Consider the following 10,489-nt stretch of genomic DNA (forward strand, 5'->3'; position numbering starts at 1 on the left):
CTAAACTCAAGAGTTAGAACCTACCAAGACATTTAGAACAAAATGAATATAATACACTTTTTAAGGTAAAAATTACAACAAATACTTATGAATACATGTATTCTTCTAGAAGTAATCAAAAGTATAAAAATAACAGAAATAAAATAGTCTGGTTACTAAACTTTCAAATATCAAAAACAGAATCATATTTGCTGTTCTGTGTGGATGACCTTTATCTCTTCCTACTTTCTCTACCCTTTCTGACTCTGTATTCGCTTTCATATCACTTGAGTTTCCCTTATTCTTCTCATGTCCTGTGGGAAACAGGGCACCTTGTCTGACTGGGGTATATTTGTATGATATTTTTATGGCTAGAGTTTATGGCTAGAGTGAGCATATGGCTCACTTCAAGTTTCTGGTTAGATGTCACATTATCTAATAGACCTTTTTATTTTATTTTTATTTTTTTAAAATATATTTTTATTGATTTCAGAGAGGAAGGGAGAGGGAGAGAGAGATAGAAATGTCAGTGATGAGAGAGAATCATTGATCGGCTGCCTCCTGCATGCTCCACACTGGGGATTGAGCCCGCAACCCGAGCATGTGCCCTTGACTGGAATCAAACCCGGAACCCTTAAGTCCACAGGCCGATGCTCTATCCACTGAGCCAAACCAGCGAGGGCTGAGAGACCTTTTTAAACTTGGTATCAAAACCAGCACAGAAACCACCCCCCACTAATTCTCTCTTCTCTTCCTCTGCTTTCTTGTTTGTTTATTATTACTCTTCACATATAATGTAGTTTGTTGTTTGTTTATTGTTTGTGTCTTCTCCACAAACATGTAAGCTCTTTGATGGTAGGGATTTTGTTATTTTAGAATAGTGCTTCACATGTGGAAGATACTAAATAATATTGAATAAATGAAGGAAAAGAACTACAAATTTTTAAAGTAACATGGGCATTAAGTTTGTAGATTAACTCATGAGCTCTCCTTCTAGAAGATATCACCCTCACAACTTTTACCATCTTTACTACATTCATTACATACCTTCCTAAGATTCCTGCAGTAGACTCCTAATTGGTTCCCCGTTTATCTTCTTGCATCCTCCACAGTCCATTCTTCAACCAGCAGCTCCATCTTTTATTTAGTTGTTATTTTTATTTTTTAATTTAAATCATTTTTATTTTTCAATTACAGTTGATATATGTTTGTCTTTTAATACTTTTCTTTTTTTAATATTTCAAGGAAAATGATTTTAAATATAATGTTACATGCAATAAACATTAATATTTCAAGAAAAAAAAGGATTTTAAGTATAATATTACCAAAACTGTACTAACATAATATGATATCACAAAGTTATAGGAAATATTAAAAATCTGCAAGTAACAGGATTACTTCTATTCTAGAATATTTTCCCCCTCTGGCTCTATTTTTGTTCATCAGTTTATATTGTTCATTATATTCCACAAATGAGTGAGATCATGTGATATTTATCTTTCTCCGACTGGCTTATTTCACTTAGCATAATGCTCTCCAGTTCCATCCATGCTGTTGCAAATGATAAGAGTTTCTTCTTTTTTACAGCAGCGTAGTATTCCGTTGTGTAGATGTACCACAGTTTTTTAATCCACTCATCTGCTGATGCGCACTTAGGCTGTTTCCAAATCTTAGCTATTGTAGATTGTGCTGCTATGAACATAGTGGAGCATATATCCTTTCTAATGGGTGTTTCTAGTTTCTTGGGATATATTCCTAGAAGTGGGATTACTGGGTCAAATGGGAGTTCCATTTTTAGTTTTTTTGAGGAAACTCCATACTGTTCTCCACAGTGACTGCACCAGTCTGCATTCCCACCAGCAGTGCACGAGGGTTCCTTTTTCTCCGCATCCTCTCCAGCACTTGTCATTTGTTGATTTGTTGATGATAGCCATTCTGACAGGTGTGAGATGGTACCTCATTGTTGTTTTGATTTTCATCTCTCAGATGAGAAGTAAACTCTTAATATCTTTTAAAAATTATATGCTTTGGGGAGATTAAAAACGGAGGCAGAGTAGGATGCTGCAGGGACATGCTCCCAGGAACAAGTTGGAATTACAACTGAAATACGGAAAGGCTTCCTGAATAATCAACAGAAAACTCACAGGAGAGAACCCTGATACCCAAGGACCGAAGATGGAGACCGCATAGAGACTGGTAGGAGGGGCGGAGGCACGAAAGAGCTGGCCGGGCACCCACAGATAGCAACTGATGTCCTGCAGAGATATCTCAGCTGTGGGGGGGTGCCACTGAGAACTCTGGGATCTAATCCTGAAGCTGGGCTCCCCAGCAGAGAGCACCAAATCTGAGGAGTGTACCCACATAACATCTAGCTGTGAAAAGCAGTGGGGTGCTGTCTGCCAGGGAGTGGCAGCTGAAAATTCAGGCACCCTCTTGAAGGGCTAACACACAAAAATTCCCTGTGGAGCCACCCACCTTGTGCTCTAGCAGAGGGAGGGTGAAGTGGACTGGAGCTGTGAGAGCAGAACCCAGGACTGGGGACTCAAGGGATAGAGCTCAGAAGGCAGACACCCCAAATTTCCTGGACTGAGCCATTCCCTCACACAGCAGAGGACATCTTTCCCACATTGATATCTGCCTTTCCTGAGGGGAAGACAGTCGACACACCCTATTGGAAAACACCTTTCCCTGAGGCCACTTAAGAGATTAAAAGTAACAATTAGCCTCCAGACAGAAATAACTGCCCCAACCTGTTGAAAAAAACTCTTGCCACACCTGAGGACTATTGCCTGGAAGCAATTCAAGTTGGAATCCTATTAGTCTGTAGACAGAGGCGGTCTCTGGAGGCTTTGAGTCTTCGCCTGATCCAATTAGTCAGAAACAGCCTTTAACACTGTCCTGCACTAGAGATTGAGAGGTGTATAGGATCTACCTAATTATTTTATAGTACCTAATACATAGTCACAAACCCAAACAGACAACCAAAATGAGAAAAGAAACAAACAACCCCCAAATGAAAGAACTAGCGAATTCTCCAGAAAAAGAGATAAATGAAACAGAGATAAGAAATTTATCTGAAACAGAGTTCAGCGTAATGATGTTAAAAATGCTCAACAGTATGAGAAAAAGGTATAGTAACTATGAAAAAAGAACAGTCTGAGATAAAGAATGACATAACACAAAGAACACATTGGAAGGAATACACAGCAGATTAGGGGAAGGTGAGGATCGAATCAGTGAATTAGAAGACAGAGTTGAAAATATCACTCAATTAGAGAACCAAAAAGAAAAAACAATTAAAAAACAGGAGGACAGCTTAAGGGAGCTGTGGGACAATGTGAAATGTAACAATATTAGGATAGTAGGTATTCGAGAAGAGGCAGAAAGGGAGAAAGGAATAGAGAAGGTGTTTGAAGAAATAATGGTAGAAAACTTCCCTAACCTGGTAAAGGAAAAAGTCACACAAATTCAAGAGGCACAGAGAACTCCAAACAAGAAGAGCCCAAACAGACCCTTGCCCAGACACATCATAATTAAAATGCCAAAAATTAAAGACAAAGAATCTTAAAGGCAGCAAGAGAAAAGAGAATTTACCTTCAAAGTAGTTCCCATAAGGCTAACACCTGATTTCTCATCAGAAACTCTCCAGTCCAGAAGGGAATGGCATGAAGTAATCAAGGTAATGGAAAGCAAGGATCTGAGACCAAGATTACTATATCCAGCAAGGCTATCATTCAAAATAAACAGTCAGACTCTAAAATAAACACGCTGCCTTGGGACTTGGTCTCTGCCTCTCCTCCAGAAGAGGATGGAAGCCCACCCAGGCCCAGCTTTCCTTTCTAATAAAAAAATAAATAAATAAAAAAAATAAACAGTCAAATAAAGAACTTCCCAGACCAAAAAAAAAGGCTAAAGGAGTTCATTACCACCAAGCCAGCATTACAAGAAATGCTAAAGGGATTGCTTTAGGGATTGCTGAGAAGAAGAACCAGAGAGAAAAACCTAGCCATACAGAATTAGAATGGTTATAAATAAGTACCTCTCAATAATAACCCTAAATGTGAATGGATTAAATGCTCCAATCAAAAGGTGTAGGGTAGCTGAATGGATACAAAAACATGACCCAACTATATGCTGTCTACTAGAAACCCACCTCAAAACAAAAGACACACATGAGATGAAAGTGAAGGGATGGGAAAAAATTTTCCATGCAAATGGAAAAGAAAAAAAAAGCTGGAGGAGCAATACTCAGATCTGACAAAATAGACTTTAAAAGCATCATGCTAAGCGAAATAAGCCAGTTGGAGAAAGATAAATACCATATGATCTTACTCATTTGTGGAATATAATGAACAACATAAACTGATGAACAAAAATAGAGCGGGGGAGAGGGGGAATATTCTAGAATATAAAAGAAATAATCCTGTTATTTGCAGATTTTAAATATTTCCTACATTTGTGATATGTTAGTACATTTTTGGTAATATTATGCTTAAAATCCTTTTCTTGAAATATTAATGTATATTGCATGTAATATTATTATATGTAAGATCATTTTTCTTGAATAATTGGTGTTTATTGCATGTAACATCATATTTAATATCATTTTTCTTGAGATATTAATGTTTATTGCATTTAACATTATTATATTTAAGATTGTTTTTCTTGAAATATTAATGTATATTGCATGTAATATTATTATATGTAAGATCATTTTTCTTGAATAATTGGTGTTTATTGCATGTAACATCATATTTAATATCATTTTTCTTGAGATATTAATGTTTATTGCATTTAACATTATTATATTTAAGATTGTTTTTCTTGAAATATTAAGGTTTATTGCATGTAAAAATAATAAAAAAATAAAATAAAATAATTATATTCTTTGTATATTAAAAACTTAAAGAAGTATCTTTCAACTTTCCTTTATGGGTAAGACTAGAAAATATGATTTATTAATTTTTCTGTCTTGCTTTACATTTTTATCTCACTGTTTAATTTTACTTTGCCTAAAATTGCCTGATGTTTTTCACCTATCTATTTAAACACAGTTAATCACGTGTAAATTCTTCCAGGTCTATCTAGTTTAATTGCAATAAGTTCAAAATCTATATGAAGAGGGATAGGCTTTTCAGATTTTACCTCATTTCAACTTGTTTCCTTCTTAGGTTTCTCACTAAAATGAGGGCCTACTCATATAGAGAGGCAGAATCTAATAAGTGTGAATGTTGAATTACTTGTCTTTGATTCAATCTTTAATCATCTTTGCCTAAATCAGAGTCAGATGATTTCTTATGATGGTTGATGCTGCTTTGGTATTTTAAAAGTCAGAGTCCAGAAAATTAGAAATATGTTAAGACTGGTGATTGGGGTATTTGGTATCCTGAAACACTTTTGTAGTATATCAGATAATATAGACAGTAGCCTAATAAGCTAATCGTCCTGATGTAAATGCATGTGGTCATGTCTACATTTCCTAAACAATTAGACAACAGTCTTCACTATTGATTGTTATTTAATGAAGTTACTGATTTTATCTTGAATGAAGACAAACTTCCACACTTTTATTTATTTTTTTAATATATGTTTATTGATTTCAGAGAGGAAGGAGAGGGAGAGGGAAAGAGAGATAGAGATACCAATGATGATAGAGAATCATTCATTGATTGGCTGCCTCCTGCATGCCCCCTACTGGGGATCAAGACCGAAACCTGAGCATATGTCCTGACTGGGAATTGAACCATGACCTCCTGGTTCATAGGTGTACTCTCAACCACTGAGCACCACCAGCTGGGCCACACTGAATTTTAGATGCATAATACAGTAGACTTTATTTGCTTCATTTTCTCTATCAAGAATGGTAGATGAAGTGATTATCAAAGGAAATTCTGGAAAAAAAGACTTGCTGTGGGCAAGCAAGGGGAAATAATAAAGCTTTTCAGCAAAACTACTTACAGAGGCCGTTTTGCAAGTGAGTACCACCCACAATCATTTTTCTCTCTATTTTCCAAGGCACATGGCAAGAAACTGAATAAAATCTTCATTCTTTACCACTTACCCAAGATAAATATATTGAGCAAGTACCTGTTTGTAAAATGACTAAAGCATTACTGTTTAGAGGAAATATTTCAGTTTATCTATATGATTGCATTTGTGAAAAGGTTTATGTGTCTATTTTTTATATGAACTACCATTTGCTAGAATGTCACAGGATTTTGAGTACTAACTGGTTATATTATGACTCAGAAGTAGCTTAATTTATCAAGACCATTGAAGAGTAGAAACAATTATATTATTGGCAAATTGTTCCTATTATAGGAAGTAATTTGATTAAAATGCTTTCATTTTGATAATATTAGGAACAACTCCCAGTCTTAGGCAAACTTGGGTGTGCCTTAACCAGTGACATAGGAAAAAATGTTAAATGGGAGAGTTCAGATATAGGACAATAGAAAGATGCCCGGAACAATTTTGTTAATTGCACTGCACAATTTGGATTGCATACTGAGAAACGCCCTTCAGCATAAACCATTTACCAATTATGATTTTTACAGGCATGCCTAGATTTGCCTTTGTTTCATCTTTTATATATATTAATGAAGCATTTACAGGTTCTTAAGGGTTGATCTTCAACTTACCAAATAAGTAAAGATCTCCCCCCCCCCCATTCCTTTAATTATAATTGAAAGATAAAAATCTAAGTTGGATTTACAGGAACTACATAGGGTATTCAAAGGAAAAGTATCAGCTTGACTAGAGAACGCACACACATCATTTATGCCCAGCTCAGAAGGCAAGGCAGTATAGTATATCATACAGTACAGAAGAACAGAAATTGTTTAAAAGAAAAATCACTTATACTCTGACCTCTAAAATCATACCTATTCTGCCTGAATGTTCTGGGATGTTTTTCAATTTTTTATTCATAGATACATTCCTGGCAATTCCTGATAAATTGCTTTGGGCTATTATACTTTGTTTTAGAATAAGAAAGTTAGAATTGCAGCTTATTGAGAAGCATGAACATAGGTTCTCAAGACATCAAGACTATATCTCTAATCTTTCTCTTCTGGCAGAGGTGGATGTGTCTTTGGCCACTCATTAACCCAGGCATTTGTCTTCTCCACTATAAATACTAAAATCTGAGGTTCTCAATTTGTTCTGTCCTAGAACACCTGAGAAAAAAGACATTCCCATTAATTAAGTGAGAATCAGAATCTTGAGAAAGAATCTTGGTATGGTTTTAGAGAGAAAAATAGAAGATGCTGATAACTCCTCTCCAAATTATCCTTTAGAGTCACTAGAGTAGATCTAGATGATGACTAAAGTTCTTCTGGTTCTAAATTCTATGTTTCTTTCTCTACTCCTCCTTCCATACTATTTATACACCTGCTTCTCTATAATCATGGGCCCCAAATTTTCCCCTACAAGAGAGAGAGGACAGGGAGAGGATGAGTGAGATCTAGTATGTTAAGTTACTATGGATCTATTATTTCTATTGTGTCTTAATGTGCAAGAACAACTATTTAAAAAATTTTTTTATAGATTTTTAGAGAGGAAGGGGGAGGGGAGAGAGAGAGAGAAACATCAATGATGAGAGCAAGTCATTGATTGGCTGCCTCCTGCACACCCCACACTGGAGATCAAGCCCACAACCCCGGCATGTGCCCCGAATGGGAATCAAACCCTGACCAGTGCTCAACCACTGAGCCATGCCGGCCGGGCTCATATTCTTTTTTATCTTTATTTTTTTATTGAAATATAATTGATATACAACAATAGTTTAGTTTCAGGAATATAACATAATGATTTTATATTTGTATATACTGCAAAATGTTCACCACATAAGTCTAGTTAACATTTGTTACCATATGTAGTTGCAGACTTTTTTTTTCTTGTGGTGAGATAAATTCCATTTCATCATGGTATATGATTCTTTAAATGTATTGTTGAATTAATTTTGCCAAAAATTTCTTTAGGATTATTGCATCTATGTTCATCAGGGATATTAGCCTTTAATTTTCTTTTCTTGTGGTGTCTTGACTAGTTTTGGTATCAGAGTAATACTAATCTTGTAAAATAAGTTTGGAAGTAGTCCCACCACTTCCCTTTTTTGAAAGAGTTTGAGAAAAAATTGGTATTAATTCTTTGAATGTTTAGTAGAATTCACTAATGAACCATATTATTTATTTAGCTAGGAAGTAAGATGAGTTCAAATTAAAACTGGGAATTCACCTGCTAGTATGTTGCAAAAAATATGTTAGAATAGAAAAATTTGGAATTTCTGTTTTTCAAAACTAAATTAAGAATGAAAGTCTTCTAAAAATATATGGCAATATATGCAGCTACTATAAATGTGATAGGAAAATATCTGATATTTATTGTTGACAAATTATAGGTACTTTGATGTAATTTGTTGCCTACATTTGGAGAAAATACTAAACTTCAGTTAGAGGTTAGTGAAAATAAAGGTGTAATTTTTTCCCCCCATTGTTGTTCACAGGCTATCCCCTACCTTTTCCCCTTCCAAAAATTGTTATTCCCTAGACACATTTGAGAAAGCCAGATGTAATCCTGTGTATCACAAGAGACTTAATCTTTGAGGAAAATGGAGCTGAGTCTTTTCCATATTTAGCCCTTAATGTTTTTCAGGCTTTTAAAATACTTAAGTGGTAGTTGTTAAATGGTGATTGTCAATATCTCTTGCATTAAGAACTTGGCTTATAGCCATTGATTTTATGATAGGTTACTGAAGAAGCAGATATTTGTAAAAGCCAGTTTTGTCATTTTATCTTAAAAGTTAAATCAGAACATATCTGTTAATAGTTATGCGTGCTGTACTTCTGTCTTGACTTTGAGTTATTATGGATGTGTGTCACATGTTCTGTTGTCATTAAGGAGAAAATGTAACTCATGTTGTTGGCCCTGAATCATCCTTCTGCTTTATGAAACGAGTATTGCTTTGTCAAGTTTGTGTTGTTGTTGTTGTTATATTTTTTAATCCTCATCTGAGGACACGCTTAGAGAGAGGAAGGGGTGGGGAGAGAGAGACATCCGTCAGTTGCCTTCCATACTGGGGATCAAATCTGTAACCCAGGTGTATGCCCTGACTGGGAATCGAACCATCAACCCTTCAGTGCCCAGTACAGCGTCCAACCAAATGAGCCACTCCAGCTGGGCATGTGTAAGTTTATTTTGTAATATGTTTTTATTGATTTTGGAAAGAGGAAGGGCGAGGGAGAGATAGAAACATCAGATCAACTGCCTCCTGCACGCCCCTTACTGGGGATCGAGCCTGCAACCAAGGCATGTGCCCTGACTAGGAATCGAACTGTGACCTCCCGGTTCATGGGTTGATGCTCAACCACTGAGCCATACTGGCCGGGCTTTTATTAGTGTGGTTTGTTTTTTTTTTAATTTACTTTTTATTTTAGTAAATATATATGAAAAAATGTGTCATTTTAACCACTTAAGTACACAATTCATTGTCATTAATTACAATTCACAGTGTTGTGCAACTACTACCACTATCTGTTTCTAAAATTTCTCATCACCACAAACAGAAATTCTGTACTCATTAAGCAGTAACATCCCATTTCCCCATTCCCCTCATCCCTGGTAATCTCTAATCTACTTTGTCTATATATAAATTTGTCTTTTCCAGATATTTCATACAAATAGAATAGTATAGTATTTGTCCTTCTGCATCCAGCTTATTTCCCTTAGCATAATATTTTTAGGGTCCATCATGTTGTAGCAGGTATCCGAACTTCATTTTTTATGTCTGAAAATATTCTGTTGTCAGTATATACCATGTTTTGTTTATTCATCTTTTAAAGGACATGTGGATTGTTCCCACGTTTTGGCTATTGTGAGTAATGCTCTTATAAGCATTGACACACAAGTATCTGTTTGAGTTCCTGTTTTTATTTATTTTGGATATATACCTAAAAGTGGAATTGCTGGGTCATGTGGTAATTCTATTGTTTAACTTTTCAAGGAAGTGATGCAATTATTTTTCCTAAGAGCTTATTATATTTTTGTTATCCTTTCATTAATGTTTCTTAAACACTTAAAAATTTGTTTTGCTTATTTCCTTGCTTAACTTTTGTTGCTGATTTTTAAGAAATTATTTTGGTCATTCATTTTTTTCTTTTCTTTTCAATTGTTTGTTTTTCAGAGCCAAGTCAGAACTCCATCACAGGGGAACACAGCCAGCTGTTAGGTATAGTATTACTGTGAGGATTGACTCTATAAAGTTACCCTTTTCCTGTTTATACTAACAGGCATACTCCCTTCCCTAATTCTATTTTCTATCTCCTCCTTTTCTACTTTTCATTCCTCAACTTTTTTTCCTGCTGTTTCTAGTTCCAACTTGGTAAGTTTTAGGTAACTACTTTTGCAATTGATTGCTAAGACTCAGTTTATTCAGTCTGTTCTAAAAATAATTTTAATACAGATATCAAATTATGTTGTACTAGAGGCCTGGTGCACGAAATTCGTGCAG

The 10,489-nt window shown here is 35.3% G+C and overlaps 1 protein-coding gene across 9 annotated transcripts in view; it reads left to right on the forward strand.

Annotated features, from left to right (window-relative positions):
- Positions 1-10,489, forward strand: part of SLC12A6 (solute carrier family 12 (potassium/chloride transporter), member 6) — a 95,515-nt gene that overhangs the window by 32,229 nt on the left and 52,797 nt on the right. For 6 of the 9 annotated variants that reach the window (XM_014532945.1, XM_005885752.2, XM_014532947.1 and 3 more), the window contains one exon: positions 10,163-10,207. The exons of 2 other annotated variants lie outside the window; for them this stretch is intronic. In XM_014532945.1, coding sequence (XP_014388431.1) covers positions 10,163-10,207 — 45 coding nt within the window. Of the gene's footprint in view, positions 1-8,399; positions 8,438-10,162; positions 10,208-10,489 lie in introns of those variants that run through there. One more of the 9 variants, XM_014532949.1, reaches the window with a different exon arrangement.

Source organism: Myotis brandtii, unplaced genomic scaffold (genome assembly GCF_000412655.1).
Source record: "Myotis brandtii unplaced genomic scaffold, ASM41265v1 scaffold927, whole genome shotgun sequence".
NCBI classification, from domain to species: domain Eukaryota; kingdom Metazoa; phylum Chordata; class Mammalia; order Chiroptera; family Vespertilionidae; genus Myotis; species Myotis brandtii.